The sequence below is a fragment of the Pollicipes pollicipes genome, unplaced genomic scaffold, assembly GCF_011947565.3.
Source record: "Pollicipes pollicipes isolate AB1234 unplaced genomic scaffold, Ppol_2.1 Scaffold_7255;HRSCAF=8741_pilon_pilon_pilon, whole genome shotgun sequence".
NCBI lineage: Eukaryota > Metazoa > Arthropoda > Thecostraca > Pollicipedomorpha > Pollicipedidae > Pollicipes > Pollicipes pollicipes.
In genome coordinates this window covers 84,391-106,140 of record NW_023597050.1, presented here as the reverse complement: position 1 = coordinate 106,140, position 21,750 = coordinate 84,391, and the positions used below count along the sequence as shown (strand labels likewise).

Genomic DNA, 21,750 nt, shown 5'->3' with positions numbered 1-21,750 from the left:
AGGTACGAAAAGTAAAGATGGAACGAGGCCGGTCGCGCCTGATGTTTAATCGAATACCAGTGACGACACATGGCCAGCTGATGCATTACGGCATTCAGTGGACCCAAAAGAGCCTTGCAAACTCACGACCCGTGACGTCACATACCCAGCCGAATACCAGTGACATCATATCACAATCAAAAGCCTTATGGCCTTCAGTCGGCCCGAAAGAACCCCCATCCCGATCGATGCAAAACCATTTTCAGTGACGTCACAATGTCAGCCGATGCCTCACAGCTTTTCCCCCGCACGACAGTACTCGAAACCCTGCAGCTAGCGTAGCTCTTCCCTCCGTCGGCCATACAGGTACCAAAGTAAAAAATTACCGGTCGCCCCCGCAAGATGGTCGGATGACGTTCTGAGATTTAAACGAACACAAAACAGATTTAAAAGGTCAAAAACAATCTAATATATACTAACTACGTTGCAAAATTAAGATAATACACCGCCGCAATGAACACTTAGAAACACCGCATCCAAGCGAGGTGAGCGCGGACTACGGTGATTACGTGTCAGTGTTGTTGGAGATGTTTGTTAGTATTCGTCTCAGTGCGCCCTTATTGTGTAAGGAATTACGCCATGGAAACGTTGAGCTAAATTAGTTTAGCTATGAACAGCTCAACGTCTACAGGGCAGGACATGGATGATTAAGTCAGGCGCTCCTTTGCATATTTCTTAGGTTGTTTGCAACCACGCAGGCGTGTGTAAAAGTTGTCTTACGTCATGACACTTACATGGGTCATTGTTGCCCTAAATATCAGTGTAATATAAGGAATCATATCGTTCTTGCCAGAGGTCAACCCGTCTACCGAAAATTGCTCTCGAGATGTGCACGTACATTTTTCCTCCTCCTGATCCGTTTGATTTCCGTTTTTAATCTTTTCTGCAATACTATGCAATACCATGTCCTTGGCACGCACCCCACGCACTGGCGTCACCACGGTCAGCGGGTGACGCTGGAATTACCCGAACCCCCGCTTATGACCCCACTACGCCCACAACCCGGGCATTATCAGCGACTCTACACAAAGATGCGACATTGATACCTTCTTCCGTTTTAATCCAAAGCGTTATGAGCAGAAGCATAACACTTATGAATGCTTACTTGTTGGCATTGTTGTTGAAAATGTGCTTTAGGAATCATAGCTGTCGGCACATTACAGAAATAATGTTGAAGCGTTTGTCCGTTTTGGCGGACCAGCCTCATCAACATACGGTTTTGAATGAGCAGCTGGTGAACTTTTCCTCACAATCTACACAGCTCCTTAACATGCTCAACACGTGCCTGCGGTATGCCCAACGGCTGCAGGGTTCCGACGGACGTCCCTGAAGAATCCACTGACGTCCGTTGTTTGCAGTTTGTAGGAGTACACCGTTCACAACCTCCAGAGCAGACGTGGCAACGCCAAATGCCCATTACTCGGTATTTGTTTGCTAGTGGTTCTTCCTTCTGGCAGCCCACAGTATGGCTGCTCCGCGCTCGGGGTTGCCCAAGGTATCAAGCGGCGAATACCCGCCAACGCCAGCGTCGAGACAGCGACATTTCGATACGCATACATGCCGGGAGCCGTGAGTATAGGTGTAGTACCTGACACGACCGCGGACAGCAGCTCCGAGACCAGCAAACACGTGAACAACATTGTAAACTCGAGCGCCTCTACAAAAAGGAACCAAAACAGCAAGTATATTTCCCGTTCCAGAGCAAGCGGTTGCCGGCGGTTTGTCGTGGCGTGCCCAGCAGACGGCAAACATCCGAACCCTTCAGCGGTCACCGCCGCAGCAACTCCAGCTCCAGCTCCGCCGCCTGGCCCGAAAACACGCCACCACCGCTGACGCCTGTGTATTGGGGCGCGTCACGTCCCGCGCGCGCGCGCGCCCTAGGCGTTGGAGAGCTGGCCCATCATCTCCATCTGCGCCATCACCACCGACTGCATGCTCTCGCAGGTGGCCGACACGTTGGCCTTCCAGGCGGTGAGGACGTCGCGCAGCTGCTGCCACTGGGGCCGGGCGAACGTGCGGTGCATGGTGGACGAGATGTGCACCTTGCGCGCCGCCTGGTCCATGCGGCCGCGCACCAGCCGCGTCCGCAGCACTGGCGACAGCGGGAGCCGCCGGTCAGCCGGGGGGGGGGGGGGGGGGGGGGGCAGCCGACGTCCGCGGCGCGACAGCGTCGAGGGCGGAGAAAACGGCGCCAGCGCGCCAAGCAACAGCGCCACAGGAAACAACGGCAACAATGTCCGTGAAAACAACGGGAAGAACGCCTGCGGGCTACGACAGGAAAAACACGAGCGCACAGTGGACATCACAGAGAGCGCTCGCTGGGCATGGTGCCAGCACACAATATGCCAGAGTGGAAGCCTCGCGTTGCTGGGCAACATGGGCACGACAGCTACAGCGAATAGCACATCAATATAACGATGGCACTGGAAAAATAACAGGAAGATACGAGTACCCACTTGTAGAAGTAGAGGCGCTTTCATACGACAAATATTTTCGTCCATAGCGTCACCGCGTAAGACACTCCATACCGGCGGCTACATTCCAGACAGCCCGGGTGAAAAGCCGTAGGCTAAAATCTTGGCATCCCTCTTGTTAGCTTCAGTAAAAAGGTCAATTATATTCATTTTATGGTAGGCTCAATGCCCAGGCGCTGCCAGCCAGGTGTTATGCCCCACCTTCGATGACGAACTCCTCCACGCCTTTCTCGGGCACCTGCAGCTCCTTCTCGATCATGTCGAACGGCATGTCCGGGTGTGCCTGAGCCAGCTGCATGAACGTCAGCTGCCGCATCTTGGTCTCGTTGTTGGCGTGGTTGAGGCCTAAGGGCACACCCATGGCATAAAACTTGCTCAAGGGGCCAGGAGCAATCAACTTTACCTTCACAAATATGCATTTATAACTTTTGATTTGCAGTAAAAAAAGAAGAAAACTCAACTAAAACTCAACTCTGAAATTCACGAAACCAGCAAAGTGGGTGCTCCCGATTTGTGTAAAAAGCAGTGGTATTCACATTTAGATTCCAAGAGACTAGACGGGAAATCGCAGTAGGTGAATAATGCACCGGGTCAGGACCTTCCGCAGCCTGCACGTCAACACTTCACTGTTTGTCCACCACCAATACCGAGGCACGCGCAAAGCACTAGGTAGCGCTCACTACGCAACACTACGCAACACAAATTTCCGCTGCCGCGTAGCCCTGCGCGCCTCGCTCACCCCAACTCTCCACCAGGTCCTTGTGCTGGGCGTAGAACTGCTGGTACTGGGCCAGCCCCTCGCTGATGAAGATGGTGAGCAGCTGGTAAACGGGACTGCCCTCCAGCGACTGCACCGGCTTCAGGCTCAGCAGGTGGTCGAGCAGGTACGTGTCGGGGTCGGCGAGCGCGGCCAGCACGCAGCGCTGCGCCTCCTCGCGCGCCTCGGACGCCGTCTCCTCCGAGTAGGTGCGCAGCAGGTCGATCATCACCACGGAGGCCGCCTCACTGCGGCAGCCGGCCGGCGGTCAGGGGCGGGGCGGGCGAGCGGCGGTCAGCGGCCGTCTAGCCCACACGACGCAGCGCTGGCAGTGACCGACTCGGCCAGGTGAACAGCACGGGACATTGCAGAGCAGAGAACAACGCAGAATGCAGGGTAGATGCGTGGTCAGGCTCGGAGCCCTCCCCCCTGGGTACTCAGTTGCGGGAAAATTTTTGGCACGCGACTCAGCACATCTTCCTAGGTGCCGAGTTATACAAAAATCTAGTGAACTGTCGGGGAAAACCTCTTTTAGGACCTGATTTTCGGTATACCTCGGCCTAGGCGTTCGGTTAAGAGGGCGACTCCTCTACCGCTGACCGATGCCGGGCCCACCTGTGCTTGTTGTTCAACAGCTCCCGGTAGATGAGACGCAGCAGCTTCTGCTTCTGCGCCACCGTCAGGTCAGAGCCCAGGGCGGCCTCCATTTCCGGGATGGAGGAGAACACACTGTCGATCTGAGGGACGCGGGGGAACGGTTACAACACCCTCACCACACGATGGTTCAATCTTCACATTGGTTCCAGGAGATGCACCTCGCCGAGCTCATGGCACAGAAAGCAGAGGTTTAGGCAGCAAATATACACACGTCATGCAGAATAATACTTGCAAAAAGGTTGATAGATGCCTGAAAATGTTCCAGTAAAGTCAAATGAAGCCCAGAGCAAGATCAGCCCCGACGCATTCGCACACCCCGCACCACACCGTGAGTTGTTCGCCAAAAAAATTAAGAGGGAATCTAACTGAGTTTCGTCCACAGCAATACTGACCTGGTCCACTTTGCCAGCCAGGGAGACAAGGCTGTAGTAAACATCATACTTCACTGGTGACGATGGTTTGAGGCTGTTGAACAGGAGATTAGTGACCTTGAGGCAAACTTCTTGGCAGGTAGTTGCCGCTGATAGTTTTGCGCAGAATTGGACTATGAGTTTGTTGTTGTCTTTGACGGTTTCCTGCAATCAAAAAGAAGCATAAACAACAGCGTTCTGCCTATGCATGCATGCGTTCCAAAACAACAAAAAAGCAAAAATTTGTTTAGTTCACTTCGATAAGCAGATGGCTTTCCGTCAGTCTGTATCAACCAAACGGGAGGAATAAAGGGAAGTAATATCTCATCATGTGAGTCACTCCATACGCGCGCATCAATAAACGTAAATAGGCACATCAACTACACACGTCTCTTTCATGATGCCACTTTGCCTGGTACGGGGCGAAAACGTGGCAATGTCATAATTCATCTTTTAGTTCAAGGCCAGTAAGAGACATTTTCGAGACAAAAGTTGATGACAAACAGGAAACATACTACTGAAATGATTTCCCTAGCGCCCCAATGTGCAGCGTGCCCACCATCTTGCTCTGCTGCCACTTTCCCACCACCCAGTTTACACATCACTTGACAATTGTACTATATAATGCAATGAAGTACCCACAATAACGTCAGGACCAAAAAGGACGTTCCACGACGGGTGCCCAGATTAACGGCACAACGACAGACATATAGTTATGCAGATGGGACACTGGTGATGACTGAAGTTTGCGGGCGCGTCGACGTAGGATCATTTTGCACCCATGACAAGAATTAAGCGCAGCCTTTAATAACCAAAAAAGTTCAAAATTGTTTTAAAAAATTAATGTCTGCACGAAAAAATGACCCGAGTCGAACATGGAAAAATCGTTCCCCAGGCTTTCCGAACAGGTTAGCGCCCGAGCTTGTCGTCCGAAGAGATGCGATCGGACACTAAGGCACTTACCAGAATGATCATGGAGACGATGCTGTTCAAAACAGCCTCCACGTCGGCAGGGGCCGAGGAAGCGAAGCACACATCGCAAGCCTCAATGATGCGACTAAGGTCCTCGTGAAGGTCCTCGGACGATGGCGCGGGAATGTCAGCTCCCTTCGACTGAAGATACGACTGCAGCTCGAGCGCCTGAAATCATGGCAAGCGTCCAGGATTAATCGAGCATCTGACGAACGTCTCACGGGTCAGCACGCACGTTGGAACGCGATCTCCAACAGAGCAGAGCCAACAAAGCCAGAGGTTCTTCGTAACCGCGGCGAGGAGTAGGCATCACGACGATAAAAGACCTGGAATGCTATACGCATGCTATGCGTCCCCCCCAAAAAAAACAGAAACAAAAAATGGTCAAGAGGACCGTTCAGGCAATTAAAATAGAAAAGATTAGTGCTGAGTAATGGCACTTCTAAAATTCAATAATAATTTCGCGTAAGAAGGCCTTAAGACGGCGGCGGCGTTTTGTCAAACAATGCTTTCGAAGCATTCAGGCTCACAGGAACGCAAACTGACACATCCTATGGCTTCATGAAAACACGCGGGCATTTCATGAGACGTCCCTGAAACCAGCAATTCCCAGATATCAGCTGGGCCAGAAAGGCGTCAGGGAGGTCGTTGACTGTCGGCTCTCACGGACTGTACAAGCGTACTGTACTGTACTGTACTGAGCACAAGTGTGCTTGACTGGAAATACCAATGTAGGCTGATAGACAAATGGTCTCGGATAAGAACTGCAAGTTGAGAGGAGGGTGGTACGAGTGCATAGAGGTATGCCCACTGCGGATGTTAATAAAGTTTCATAACATAGCAAGTTATTGAGCCCTCAGTTAGCTGGATGGCGTTTATTCTGAAAGCCAATAACCAACCACATGTAAGAAATAAATGCAAATTCAAAGACAAGAGCTTCTTAAACGGACCCTATGCACCTAGATCACCAATCCTGTGCACTTGACTGGGGTGACGTTGAAAAACCTAGTGCCTCTCATTAACCAAAACATTGATGTCTTCTTTGCTGGTTATGAACCCCAGCACACATATCTAGCGGGTTGAAGTCTTGATCATTACCGTTTTGCTCACTACAGGTGATAACCGCCACATCGTTGATCAGCCAGCTTGGAGCAGCATGAATGACTTCTAACCATATCCTTGACCACGTGATATTCATGGCACATACACTTGCAAGACTCTAGTCATGCATGAAGCAACTCCTCAAAAGGAGATGAATTGGTCACTATGGTCACAGGAGGGCGAGCACGTGTCAAGACGAATACCTGAGACGTCTCATGTGGTCAGAGCTTGAACATTCAGGAAAACATCGTTACCATAGGAAATGGAACATCACAAGAAGTGCATACGATTACAGTGTTAAAGCAAAAGCTTCGACGGCTGAATCTTTCTCCACGCGTTCAAATATTGCCAGCGCCTCGTCCAAGGCGCTATCAACCTACTATGAAGCGTTTTCCAATCAAGCACCGACATGGTCACATGTTGTTTGTTGAGACAAAAATATAAATTTCAAGCGCCCTTTTCCAAGCACCCCGTGCATACGGTTGCCAGTGTGAACGTAGTACGAAAATCGGAACAAGAAATAGGGACACGGGAAGACTCAAGCACAACGTACTTCGTTTCAGAGCACATGCAGACAAAATGAAGTGTTTTGCCTGTCCACACCGGAACTCTGACGGCGAGCGAGCGTAAAACCAAACAATGCCATCATTCCGCGCAATACTCGACTCTTCGTGGCCTTACTCAACTCGGCTGAGCGGTTTATCTTCCCAAATGAAAGCTGCTCGCAACAATCATAATGACAATTTTCTAATGCCAAATTAAAATCCCAAACCAACCAAAAGAAATCGTGCGTCACGCCAATCCAGAGCAAACGTGACCAATAGTTATTAACCGTATTAAACAGACCAAGCTCTCCTGACGTGTATCCTCGTTGGATATGTCCAGCAAGTAACACCGCATCCACGCCTTTATACACATTGTACCGCATATCTATAAAGACACTGATCTTGTGTGAACTAAACAATGCTGATACTGTGAGCAGCAACATACCCCACTTCGTGACCAGGAACAAAGCTAAAAATGTCAGGCACGTCTTTTGAGGCAACAACCATGAGGGAAGCGCAGACAAATGAAACGTTGATATCGACATGTCTGCCGACAACCGAACAATCCACACCCTGTCTGGAGTCGTCTGATTCGGAAGAGTCCGTAATGGCCATGTCAGAGTCACAGTTTTTCCCAACATCAAGCGATGCCATCTGGAGAAGTGCCACCATCATAAGGGCACCGCAGCCTCCGGAGCCGTTTGATTTATTGGAGCCCGAGACGGAGGCCAAATATTTGCAAGAAACGTTGCAAGGCGTGCTTTTGGTGGAGAGAAGTACAGATGAGGAATCTTCAGATGAGGATGACGCCCCCGTCCAACGAGGGCCGGATGTGACGGACAAGCCAATAACGAAACAGCCCCCACATTCATTGCCAAAAGAATTCGATTCATCCATTGGCAACAGCATGGAGTCCAAACCAGCACCACAGCCGGTTTCCACAAGTCACGACGCACCGCAGAAGTCTGCTGGCTGCATTCCCATGTGCAACGACGAAATAATGCGCCTCATCAACCTCCCTGCCCATCTCCCCCCGTTGCCTTCTGGCACTGAGACAAGCGCCAAAGAGCTTGAAGACAAACTGGAATGTGGCCTCCGCTTTTTGGATAACTTGGTGCACACTAACGCCCATCATGGCAACGACTTGAAGCAAATCTATGACGCATACTATAATTTTGCGCAAGCGCTCTTTGAGGACATCAAAGTCTCACCCAAACTCAACGGCGATTCAGACGCTGGTTCAGACCTAAGTTTACACATTGGCTCAGAGGTTGGATCGGACCGTTCGGACATGACGCCTGGCACTCTTGAACAGCAAAAAAGTGAAATATGCAACCAGGAAGCACTGCTGGAGAAGGAGATACTTCGCTATAAAGCAACAAAACGTGAGCTCCAAAGAGTCGCTGACGAAATTGAAGAGGCTTCCAAAGTGTATCGAAAACCAGAGGTTCTCGCCGATGTCATCATTCCAACAGATGTCAAATTCAGTTCATCCTCTGAGTACGTTGCTGAAATCCAAGAGCTCCAGACGGACATTCTCAAGAAGCAAGAAGAACTTCGGAGCCTATATCGAGAGATCCAAGAACGCTATCTTCCCAAGGGTCTGGTAGACAGCATATGCGAATCTCATAGGCTGGCCGATCTGGCCTTAAAGGATATCGAAGACGAGACACAATATCTTAAGGAGTGCGTTGAACGGCTGGATCTGAAGTACTTGTATAATTTGCAAATATCGTAACAACGGTCAGCGCTCACCTAATACAAGAGACCACCTAAGAGACAGGAACTATTTTCGTGTTCTCCACACACAGTCGCTTGAAATGTTCAGAAACTAGAAATGACGAGGTACATTGAAACAAAAATACTGAAAAATTGAAGAACAAAATGTTATCCAGACGTTCGAAATGAGCCTTGCATTAATCCTGGTTCTTTTTTAGCAGGGAGCGGGAACTGCTCGCTAGGAATGCCCCCAAGAGCAATCCTGGGGAATACAGCAGCGCTTAAAAATCCAAGCAATCTATGCTTCATCGATATCAGACCATCCCTGAGTCCATACATCTTAAAAAATGCCGTACAATACACCTTTAGCTTCGGTCTCAGCTTGAAATAAAGTAAATGTCGCGAATGTCACCAACGGGGTGATGCTTGCAACACAATGTCTCTTGTTTGAATCTGAGACAGAAGTCAACAGAGTACTATATAACATTAATCCACGCTCACGTCTACCAGACGCGACCAATCGCAGTTGGCGCGAGACCATACTTCGCCATGCGAGGTCTGAGGAAGAAGATGTGACCTAAACCCGTCACTCTTACTCCCACAAAGAACACGTGCGGGACGGGACCACATCCTTCCATGTCGAGCGAGCTATGGGAGGAGTCGGGGGCGGCACCGCTTGCGGTTCACGTGAGACACGTCCAGCGTGCGTAAGCTATCGAGCTAGAGTCGCCGCCGTCGCCGGGGGCGCCGAACTAAATTGAACTAAGTACTGACACAGACTGACACACCGTATTGTGCGTGTGCTGGTCGCATGTGGCAGTGCGACAGAGCGTTGTACCGCCATAGCTTGACGAGCTGAGTAGCGGCCCGTCGGGGGGGGGGGGAGGGGGGGGGGGGGGCACCGGTGACGCTGAAGACGCGGCTTGGGACGGAGAGGCAGCTACGCAAAATACGTTGATGGCAGGGGTGGTGTGGTGGATTACATACAGTGAGGGAAGCTACCACCTCCCCCAAAATCTGCCAATTATGTGTCAGCCCTAGAGTACAATGTAAAACAAATACAAAGTGTGATTGCTCTCAGCTTCTCTGAGTTTCACCATCCAATGTTAGGGGGTGGGAGTTATGCCACATACATGCTTATAGTATCACAGCATTTCCTGCATGAATAACTTGCATCTATTCTTACACATAAAAGAAATATACAATTTGTGATCATTTTGAAATATATTGTACACCTTTGCATTTTTTTCTGCATATTTTTTCTTTCTCCTCAGACTCAGCAGGAGATAAGTTGTGACACTTTGTACAGCTGACCTCATTGTTACACTACAGCTGATAGTTTTTCCCATAGTTAAAAGACACCACAATCCTTTCATAGCACCTGATGAAAAGGGGCTTTTCCAGACTATTACAGAATAAAGGACGACTACCTGGCACAAACAAAAATGTTAATGCTGCTCATTCCTTCTCTACCACCATAGGGTTTTCATCTTGACTGCACTACCTCTGTGGTCTGGAGAAAACATGCTGGACCAATAACCCAGTGGTACTGGCATGAGTCCCAGACTGACATGGGAAAGTTAGCTGGCAACTGACCAGTGAGGAACAAACCAGGCCACATGCAGCCATATCACAACATTGTGCAGCGCATAAAACCCTCTGCAGCCCTGTATAGTAAAAGTTTGGATGCAACATCACCCACTGAACTGGACTGTCCAAAAGATTCAACATTCTGCGAATTGGGTGGCAGGGACGCCAACATTTTGTCCTCCCATTACCTCTGCACCTAGGCACTTCCCATTTGCAAATCAACTGAGGAGATCAGATGTCATAATTATGGGTAAGGGAAACAAATTAGCACACAACAAATTGTGCTGAGGAGGCTGCTGTTGAGTCAGAGTTTTGCTAGCATTAATCTTGTATCAGCCCTCTACACACCCTACTGGATGAATTTTGTTTGCTGGCAGAACAAAGGTGATGGGATCAGGTCACACATAACAATCTATGCTTGGTAGTTACTCTGAAGCAAAAGGTTACACATGCAAATCACTTTGTCTGAATTTTCTTAAAGAGGTTCATGTGTATAGATGGCATGAGAAATGTGCCAGTTGGCACTCTCCAATAAGACCATTGTTTTAAGAATGAACATATTGATCCATCTCTAACCATCAGCTCTTACACTAGCATTTGATGGCTCATGTACCCTGTACAGAGACTAACTACTTGGCTTCATGGCATCACCTTGCATTGTCAGATGAGTAGGTACCTCCCTAAAACCCAATTGATAATAGCTTTATTAATAACACATCATCTTGCTTGAATGCAAATATGCACCCAATGCTGAGCATCTCTAGCATAAGAGCTACAAAACATAAATAACTTCATTCCTACACTATGTAAAACTCAGGGTAAGACTTTTCATACATCTTTTTTTTTTCTTACATACATACATTTCATTTTTCTTTTCTTTTCATACATATGACTATGACTTTCATATGACTTTTCATACATACATTTCATTTCATACATCACCCTTAATTTTGGTGCAAAAGGAGCCAACATTAGAATAAATCATCACATTTTTGGTTTAATTTTAAGCAAAATGCTCCACCATGCTTCCCATTAAATTCATTGGGAATTGCACACACTTTGGCCTGCCCTGACACTGAGTTTGGGTTTGTTTAGCATATACAAGAGCGCCATTCAGTGTCTGGACATCACACCAGAATGCCAATGTTATCCTGAGACATTTGTCATGGCAGGAACAATCAAGGACACCATACATCTGAGTTTCCAGAATTTGATGCTCAGCCATGTCTAATTTCAGCATATTGAATGCCAATGTTTAACATTAAGGTTCTACAACAGTAATATCAGGCAAAAACATAATTCCTTTAAAAAGCAAAAAACAAATTGCAGCTCCTTGGTATAGCCAGTGTTTGGTGCAGTCAAGGGTGAGGCTCCACATGCTGAAGTTGTGAAGGTGCATGGTGCAGTGGATGTTTTTTCCAGACCGGATGTCATATACACACTCATCACAACAGATGGATCTTTTGCACACTGGCTAGGTGGTTCGAAACTTGATATTTCCGCTTCCAAACAGAAAAAAACGAAATCTTAGCCACCGTGCCATGAGGTAACAAACTCTAACCTGGTCAGCCAGCTCGATCTTGATAAACGCCAGTAGCTGGTTAGATTCCGAGGCACCAGCAGCCATTTTTAGCAGTCTTTTGGCAGGTTACCTGCTCGTTAACACCACCAAATTGTCCAGAATACCACTATCACAGAGGGGTTGTATCCAGCTACAAATCCCCGGTACACTCCAACATATGGTACTCCTTGTGCAAACAATCCCATACACCCTCTGCACCATACAGGACACCCAAGGCACGGGATGCTCAGGCAATGTACGGCGTGAAAAGGAACACGCCGACAGGTACCAGTTGCGGCGCTTGTGTGGCAATTGTAGCCGTAAGGACAAAAGGTTAGCCTGCGCTAATTTATGGACTTCCGAACCTGCAGAAAATAGCCGACCGGCATTGGGTGTTTTGGCTAAACCGGCATAACTGATCCACTAATCCATTTTATTTCAAGACAAACTCAACGCTATAGCTGACGTAATTACTTCAATGTGTTATGCTTTGGACGGTTTGCTGTGAGTGTCAATGCTGTTTAACAGCCGCAGTCATACTTTGTCTGGCACCTAAAAATGTAGGCCAAAAGGAATTATGTACATGGAGACAGAGCGAGACCCAGACCACAAGGTGCTTATATAAGATGTAAGCAAGGTTGTGGTTTACTTTTCAGTTGAGAGGGCTTCAGCCGCTCAGCTTCACCCTCCCCCCCAACTTTGGGAGGAAAGTGGGGAAAATCCGGGGGAAACTTGTTGTTTGGCATACTTGGTGTTAGGCTGGGTCCTTTTTCACTGTTTCGTCCCTTATTTTGCGAAACTGTGCCCCTGAATGTAATCACGCGGTAACGATCAACGTCTAACACAGCTGTAGAAACGGGTGAAACATAGCTTATGGGGGGTGAAACGGTGAAATATGATTATTATAGACGTGAAATTTATTATAAAAAATTAGATTATATTAGACGTGAAAAACCCTCTGAAATCCGAAAGTTCCAGTCTTCCGTTATGTCTGAGAACATGCAAGGATTTCAGTCATGTTTGTCTTTACCCAATCATGTCTTCGCTTTTTGACTACCAAACCGCTCACTTCTATTCCATCAAAAGCCATCATCATCATGTTTTATAGTGTTTGTGTCTACCAGACGTGTGCTGCTTCCTCGATTTTTGAAACCATCAGAACTGTAAGAACGTTTAGATGCTTGTAAATTGCGGAGGTACAATGGCCGCAGAACTATTCGTAGTGACTGGGGCTACGTTTGGTCAGCTCGGTAGGATCAGACCGATAAGATCTCACAGATATGGTCAGACTACATGGGCTGCTTTGACTGCATTGCCAAACATGAAACATCATGTACTTTTTTGGTAGTTGGTTGAATTGTGACAAAGCTGTCATGCTGCCGGACGACCCCAGCCTCGTCGATTAAGAAGCCGTGAAGGACATAAAGAGCTTGGCCAGACATTCAAAAGGCATTTAAAGGGACGCCATCGGACATATGTACGGATTTCGTGCCGTGGCGGTGCAATAAGTTCGCATGTGCGCACCTCAGTTTTCAACACGTTGTTAACACATGCGCTTCCCCCCAGCGGTCAGCAACTTCTGATTCTACATCTCCACTGATTTGGAACATAACCAGATACAGATAGAAGCATCACAGTATTGGAATGTAAAGACGAACGTAACAGGGCTATTTGGCGTTGTGTAATGCAGGGCTTTTCAGTTACATCGTTGCCGTCGTTTCCTTCAACTCGATTTTTGCCGTTCACATAACTCGGAGGAAAAGCTCATTTTTTCTTTCGCAATGTTGTCATACTCATCCGACAGGTCTCTCACCGACACCAAACGGCAATCACGTGATTTCCAAGGCCCAGCATGCATAAAAGCAACAAGCGCCGTGACTGCCTTAATAATTTAAATGAAGTTCCTGCATGGCCTTCGAAGTTACGTATTCACACATCACGTTGAGTGGTGCCTTATGTTGTGAACACCTTTCCAAAGATGGTGGCTGTGCCCACTAATAATGAGCCTCACGAAATAAAAGCTCCTTGGGAGTAATACGTCTACCGGCAACAATCATATTTTTTGGATTACCTATACATGCCATTGCTAATGGCTGCTGTTGGCTAACTGGCCCACTGTATTCATTTGGAGGCAATTGCCGTCGAGGCAATTCCCCTCCATAAGCCGACTAACTGGGGCGACTGCAGGTGGTTGTGAAAACATTGGCTCAACGACATTGCATGGACTTTTACGAAACAGGTGCTTTCGTCTTAACATGGGCAGCAAGCGTCACTTTACTGGGATTCTGCAAGCAGCGTTCATACATTCACACTGCCTCACGCATGCTTGTCGCCGAACGTATTAAAAGAAGACCTATAATGTGGTCGCTACACACAGTCTGCGCAGGTTATGCGCAACGATTAGACCCCCTCAGTCATGAGCGGGACCGTGCAGCCATATACCACGCATACCTCGGAACTTGTCCCCAGTAAATAGTAGCCACCTGGTGTAAGGCTCACGGCGGCACCACCACATAGCCCCACCTTCTCTCGTCGCTGAATAATGAAGGAACCCATCGTCGGCACGCCTGAATCCCACATCGGCTGGTAATACTTTGTCGCCGAAATCACACATCGGTCAGAATCCTTCATCGGCTCAAACGTGCGGACCTCGCCTTCTGGAGTAGTTGGAATAATTCTACTAACGGTACCCTCTGTGACCGAATTCACTGTCATTGTTAAGGGTTAGTTGCTCTGAGTCATCCTAGGAAACTCCCTTTGTGGCCGCAAGCCAATGCGCCAACGGAAAGGATTAACCAACTTTTCCGACAGCCCAACGTTCTTTCCCGACTCATCGGGAAAGCGCAAGAAGGCCGCTGAAAAGTGAGTCTTACGTTATGCGATTTGCGATTCCGTGAACGGAATCCTGCACGTGCCACTACTACTCTCACTAGCGGCCAGCGACGTGCAAAAATGCGTTCCTCCTCATCTGTGAGTCGCGGATATTTCCGTTGGGAGTGGGACCTTTCAACCCAAGGCTAAACAACTGTCTACGTCCCGCATAGAACTTTCTCCATTTCTCCCCGCGAGGAGTCTTAACGCCAAGCATCTATGACGCATTTAGCCCGTGGTGACAAAAAGAAATCCTTTCATTACACTCGTGGGGAATCCTCAGTCGCCCCAAGTTGCATGTCAAGTATGTACTCAGATATGAACGTTGTAAGTCAGAGATGAAGTCAGCGCTTTAAAGCCAATGGGGGAAGAATGGGAGGGGCTACGAGGACGCGATCGGCCGCAGGCGGAACGAAGAGGCGGTCGTTAGAACTGGAACAAAACCGACGGGACCGCAGCGTGACCGAGAGACACCGGCCCACCGGGTGCCCGAACCAGCGTACTCCTGTTGGCTTTCGACGGACAGCGGCGACCGACCCACCCCAGTCGACAAGACGTCAAAATGCGAGCCGAAGAAAGAAAATTTGAACAGTAAAAGTCTGTTCTACTCTGTCCGTATCCCGTTACCATGCCTCTCCCCCCCCCCCCCGGTTCACACCCCCTTCTTCTGTGGCGCAATCTGGAGGATCATGGGCCCGGCGCGCGGCGCTAATTAATCACACAAATATAAATCACACATTAGTGGGTCGTCTCGCCGGCGAAATCGACGCGCATAGAGGGCTGGGGACGGGCGGGATATAACAGGAATGCGCGGTGTGGTAGGAAACCGGTGGCGGGTCGCATTAATTAAATTCTTATTTCTCTAGGGCTATCGTATGGAGGGGTTGCATTGAGTACATGTATCTGAGCGCCGTATGCTTAGATGCGTGAATGTGGATAAGATTTTATACACTAGGCTCATGAAAAAGTAACAAGAGAAGCAAGGATCGTAGCATAAACAAAACGTAATCAAGTCAGGTACCCAGATCTAGATAACACATATCTGTTAAATTCGTAGCCTGCGCGAGTCTTCACGCAATATTTGGCTTGAAGATAGACTTTGTTAAGTGGAACGTAGCACTTTATTTGCAGCGCACGCAGATCTTGACGGTTATCTGCTGTAAAACGTATACTTCGATTCGCCAGTAAGTAAATGACTGGCCAAAGGCTCACGAAAAATTAGGGTAAAGAATTACGGACCGATTTTATTTTACATGTAGCTGGTTACTTACGATACGCATAGATCGCGATGCAACTTGGTGAGGGAAAGGTCGCACATCGCGCACTGTCGTTATATCATTGGTCAGCAATTTCGGCAATGGCAAGCATCTTTAAAGACAAATGGAACTGTGAATTTTGCGAATACATGCAGTTACTTGCTTGCCATGATCCCTGTTTTGGCATACACTCAATGGAAAATAATGCGCATTGCAACGCATTCCTTATCACAGGTCAGTTCACTTACGAACAAGCATGAACCTTCGCGAAAAACTGAAATAAGAAAGGACTGACTGCGATTCAACACCTGATTGCTGTTTGCGACGCGCATAGTTCTAAATTTAATTTTGGAACAGCTAGCGTCCATTGAAGTTCATTACATCTCAACGGCGTTACATAACGTATCACTTTGAGGTCAGAAAGCCTGCTCGCAGCCCGTTGACTAATCTGGGCAGGATAGCGACATTGTTCCTGCTAATTGTTTATGAACTCAGCAAGTCTGCAATGAATCATGCTGATCATGAGCGCTGTGGAAGTCCGCAGGTTTTGTCAGCAAGGAAATATGTTTTCTGATTTCCGTTCTTTTACCTGACTGTTTCAGTACGCATATCAAGCGTACAGCTTTGATTGGTTCGGACCGCACTTCCAGGAGGAAGAGTTGGTTTTCATGTCTTTGCTTTGTGAATCTTTATAATTTGCCCGGATTTTCGTTCCAATGTTAGTAATTTAGCTAACGAGCATACGATAGGATGTCAAACGTGGAATCAATGCAACGACATGAATTTTACGGCTCTTCGCTGGGTGGCTGATTCAGTATGGCCTCCCAAGTCAATGGTTCGGCTCTTCTTAACTTTTGGAGATGGTTTCAATGCACCGGTCAGTCAGAGCCAGAGAGCGGTTCCCGGAAGCCTTCATTCGTGAATCATACGGTTCCCTAGGTTCTTGGTTTGGTTATTACGACAGGGCAATCTGAACAAAGGGGGCTATCTTCAAAGGTGTTTTAAGATCAGAAAATGAATGACTGCTAACTTACGCTTGACATTCGGCGACCGTTTTAGATTTAGTGCCCAGGACTGCCGAACGGCGTAGTGAAATTGGACAACATTGGTGAGCCTTCACTTAAATGGGGTTGTTTAGGTAGAAATAAAGGCCACATGCAATAAACGAAGTTTTCTCGAATCTCTGCTTTGGAAAGCGATGCCAGACCAAGCCTTCTCTACGACATATCATGCCATGGATAAAACCGTTTGTTCTGTGCGCCCGGGATGATGATTAATGATGGAGACAAATACTACTAAACAATGAGTGCGTGAGACTATGGAAAGAAGTGACGACTCTCCAAAAAAGATCACGTTTTCCCCTGCCTGAAATAAAGAATGACAGCCCTTGGTTGAAATGCTTTGAGAATAATGTCAAGTGATTAAAATGCGGTTGGAAAAATGCCAAATACAACGCAACTATCAGCAAAGAATTTGATATCGTGACCTAAAAACAAACAACCAATTATTCTGAAGCCTTTCAGCTGCGAGCTCACTTCTGTTAAAAGCTAATGGGACTTATCGAAGCGTCAAGTGCATAATGCCGATGAATGAAAGCCATGACTAGACTCCTGGCCATTGGTAGAGCAAACGCCTAACACTGTACGACAACCTGAGCTCTACTTGTTCAGAAGTAGGTCATCATGTGAGAGGCAGCTGCTGAGAGGTGTCATAAGTCACGCGCTGTGTTGATTCCAATGTAGCCGACATAATGAGCAAGTATAATTTCAAACCAGACTAATAAGAAGGGACAGCTCATTCATGCGGCAAGTCATGTGACTGAAATCTGTTAAGTTCAAGGCAGCAATTTTATCAGACCTGACATGTTTGCCTGTTGATGGTATAAAAGCAACAAACCAAACTCCGGTCAGGTGGGCCGGGACCAAGCATGTAATAGCTCCCAAAAGTTTACTTAATATCATGTGGCATCTGTCTGCAGCTGCTGCGACTGTAGAATACACCCACGTTCAAGGACAAATAGCAGGTCATTTAATATGAAGGACTTGCTGGTGATGGACGCCAACGGAAACAAAACGCTATCCCTTGCCGAAATATGTAGAATGAGTGGCCATTGGAGCACACTGCCCCCCCCCCCCTTGAGTGACTTCACATATGGAGAGCGGTGTCATGTTTTCTCACGCTCCTTCCTATACCCCCCCCCCTATTTGTTGTGGATAGAAAAGGGCTAGCTTTCATAATAATCTGAAGTAAATAACTTTAAATGCTGGGCATTGCAAATAAGAACATTTTAACTAACATTTGCACGTTATTATCGACTTGGGGAGTGAGAATTTTCCCCCCGGGAGATTAGCTCAGGAGAGATGCCAGCATCCTTTGAATTCGTTATATGGTCGATGCAACCTGCACTATAAGGACGAAGCGAGATGAGCATTCGTATAATGACAGAATCACCACCATTTCGGTTTCTGTGACGAAGACCGTAACGCGCCGGATCCGAAATTGAGGGTTGTGCGTTCAAAACCAGGTCGGACAGCACAGGTTGTTCTGTTCTCTATGGATTATTTTATACCAGCTGCTGAAGGCTTATTCACATTATCAGTGGAATACAGCGTTGAATTCCTGAGTTTTTTTTGCGTGGAATTTGCAGGAATGATACCGTTTTAACATGGCGTGACTTGACATAGAATGGCGTGACACACACGTCAGTGGGCGTGTGAGTCATATCAGTGACACAGGAAATTATTAATTGGGTATTACTGAACCGGGCATAATTATCCTATTGCTAACCCATGTTATGACTTCGTTCGAATGAAATGTATTGATCACGAAGTTCGTAAGTCAGGGTTAAATGTGGCGCACGTTGATGAAACAACGCCAAACATGATTGAGCTTTAATGCCAAGGTGTCGTGGCCATTCTGGCTTTCGAAGGGACTGATGTGGCAGAAAATAAACATTCTCCCCATGTTGCCAGGCTATCGGGATAAGCCAAAGACACAAGCTGGACACACCTGTAACAACCTAGCGGGCGCATGAGGCCGGAGACGACTATGTGTGTAGGGCTTCCATACCCGTGATGTTTGCTGACATTGGTAACTTTGCTTATAAAGGAGGCGGGACTTTGGACCGTCAGAGCAAAAGTGGCCACGTCGAAAGGTTGACCTCATTCAAAAGGGGGAGGGACGCCGGTCAGAGGAGCTCTCGTTATACCGGGACGGTGCCCATAAAACGTTATGGAAGGTGCGACTCATAGTCGTCACAGGTTTCTCGCAAAGACGTTTGCGAAAGATGTCGTTACTCGGCGAAGACGGCATAAAATGCCGCCAGTAAGTCGCTTTGTGATTGGCATTGGGGAAGGCAGGCTCTCCCAAGCGGCAGGACGCTACTAGGGCGATATTTAGGATGAAGAGCTTCTCCGAGGCACAGGACAAAAACGTATCAGCCGCGCGCTGTTGTCATGCTTTTTGCCGGCTGAAGCTGGCATAAACAGTCCGGGTGGCTCTCATAAAACAGGGACGGTGCTCACTCGAATTTGTGGAAGGTGCGGCTCGGCGTAGTCGTCACATGTTTTTCGTAAAGACGTTCACGAAAAATGCGCTCGGCGAAGACGGCGTAAGATCCAGGCCAGGAAATATCTGTGTGAAGAGCAGGCCCTCCATGGGGGTGAGGACGCTATCTGGGCGATGCTAAGGATGAGAGCCTCCCGTACTGGCGGAAAAGACGTTTAATTGTACGCTTTTGCTCCTCCCCCAATGAACCCGAGCGCCTCACGTAAAAGAGCCTGACCAGCCGAGATAAGGAGGAATGAGCATAGCAAGCATATGTTCAAGATGCGTTCAAGGAAAGAACTGCTTCACTGTTTATTCTCTACTGTTTATTCTCTCCTGTATTAATACTGTCTCATCTGTATGCATCATGTTCCTCGCAGATGCACTTAACAGCTTACGGATTATGTCTAATTTAACCCTGCTGCAGTAGCTTGTCCGTGACAATATCTGTCCTTGACAATTTTATATGGAACACTATGCTGCGTATTTGTAATGTCACGAGACAAAGTCTGATGCCAAGCGTCGCCTTTCATCACCGTGTTTGCTTCGTTCGATCCTGCAAGAAGCGATTGATTTGGATTCAAATCTTTGTGAATCGAACTTGATCTAAACTCCGGCTCAGACTTAATATTCAAGGGCTCCTCGGATGCCATCTCCGATGGCTCAAGCTCGTGAGCCAGGGAATCACTTAGTCTCCGCGCATGCACTCTGACGGGTGGATTCGGAACTTGAAACAAACCGAGACAACAGGACTCGGGCGCGTACTCGGTCCTCGTATTCATTCCCACGCATGCCGGTCCCTGTCCCCAAAAACGTGCATCATTAGGCGATCATCGATTTCGCCAAATGAGTTTACCAAGCGAAGGCCCGATCCACCGCAAGCCATCCGTCAAGCCCCTAGATTCATGACCGATGTTCCAGACACCGTGATGTGTAGTAATGCCTGGAAACCACATCGTATGGAGAAGAAGGTCCCCAAACATTGTTAAGAAAAAGCACGATGTTTAAAGAACATTTTCAACTGTCACACAAAGCCATACGTTAAGCCACACAGCCGGTGCATGATCAAGCCGACATATGTTGTTTGCCGTAAACCAAAGACAAAAAACGCAGCCACCCATGCCCCCCATTGTGAGCTGAAATCAAATGTATCATTTAAAGACGTTCCAGTTTGTGGAACATCTACTTGTACAATGGAAAACAAAAATAAGTTCAACACTTGCTAAATGCGTGCCAGTGTCAGCTTGTTCATTTCATGGGTATAGTTTCCTATTCAGTTGGCGGGTGGGTTTCAACTCCTCTCCAACTTTAGGAAGGAAGTGGGCCACATCTGGGGAAAACCTGATAAATAGCATGTTTAGGGTTGGTTGCGTCATTTTCACTGTGCAGCCGTCCCCCCAACCCTTTTTGTGAAAATACACCCCTGAATCATTTACATTTGGGATTTAGCGATGGTGTAGATGCTAGACAACGACATCAAATACTTAATTGAAGCAAGGAGCCGATGTACTGTTGACCAGCTCTGAAAGCCTTTCTGGAGCCTGGTTGCCCATTGACAGTAGCATTACCGAGGTCTTGATTCCAGTAACCCCAGTGGTGGGTACTCTCGTGGCGGCAGACCAGCCGTTTGCCAGGCGGAGTAACTTCAACGGGATGTGGCCGGCGCGAGATTACCGCTGATTCGGCGTTATATTACTTGCAATTGTCACGTGGTGACTGGGGGGCCTCGTAAGCACACTTGTCCCAGAGAATCGCAGACAAGGTATTCACGAGAGACCTGATTTCCAGATCGTATGCCGCAGAGGATCCTGAGTTGCCACAGCAAGCATCGTTCTGCCGCAAAACGGCTGTTGGCAGTGACTGCCTTATTCTCCGCACACATCCAGCGTCAAATCCACCTTCCCAGGCCTATGTGTATGTTTATGCGACACCAGTTCGCGCGCCCCAGCGGCGCGCCCAGTGCGTGACGTCACCCACTGCCCTGGTTTGACCCCAGCCAGCCGTGATGATGACGCGACAGCCCAATTGACGCGCTCAGGGCCAATCAGCACCAGAGTACCAGCCCACCCCGGTCGCCAAGCACACGCAAAGTGTCGAATGGCGACCGCGACACTCGATACGCTGCCCGCGTGCTTGCATCACATGCCGGGTCACTGGACCCGAGCGCGATACTCGGCGGCGCCGCCACTCCGCTCCAGTGTAAACCCGGCTCTGTAAACACGGCCGGGCAGCTGTGACCGATAGCGGGGACT

The 21,750-nt window shown here is 48.2% G+C and overlaps 1 protein-coding gene across 1 annotated transcript; it reads right to left on the bottom strand.

The window, feature by feature from the left end:
* Nucleotides 1–1,863: 1,863 nt before the first annotated feature.
* Nucleotides 1,864–12,058, bottom strand: LOC119111017 (eukaryotic translation initiation factor 3 subunit M). The gene is made up of 7 exons (XM_037234837.1): nt 11,826–12,058; nt 5,301–5,477; nt 4,320–4,502; nt 3,886–4,007; nt 3,253–3,518; nt 2,715–2,858; nt 1,864–2,131 (listed from the first exon to the last, which is right to left on the bottom strand). Exons 1-7 carry the CDS (start codon nt 11,889–11,891, stop codon nt 1,917–1,919), a joined length of 1,173 nt encoding a protein of 390 aa, XP_037090732.1. The 5' UTR covers nt 11,892–12,058; the 3' UTR covers nt 1,864–1,916.
* Nucleotides 12,059–21,750: the final 9,692 nt, after the last annotated feature.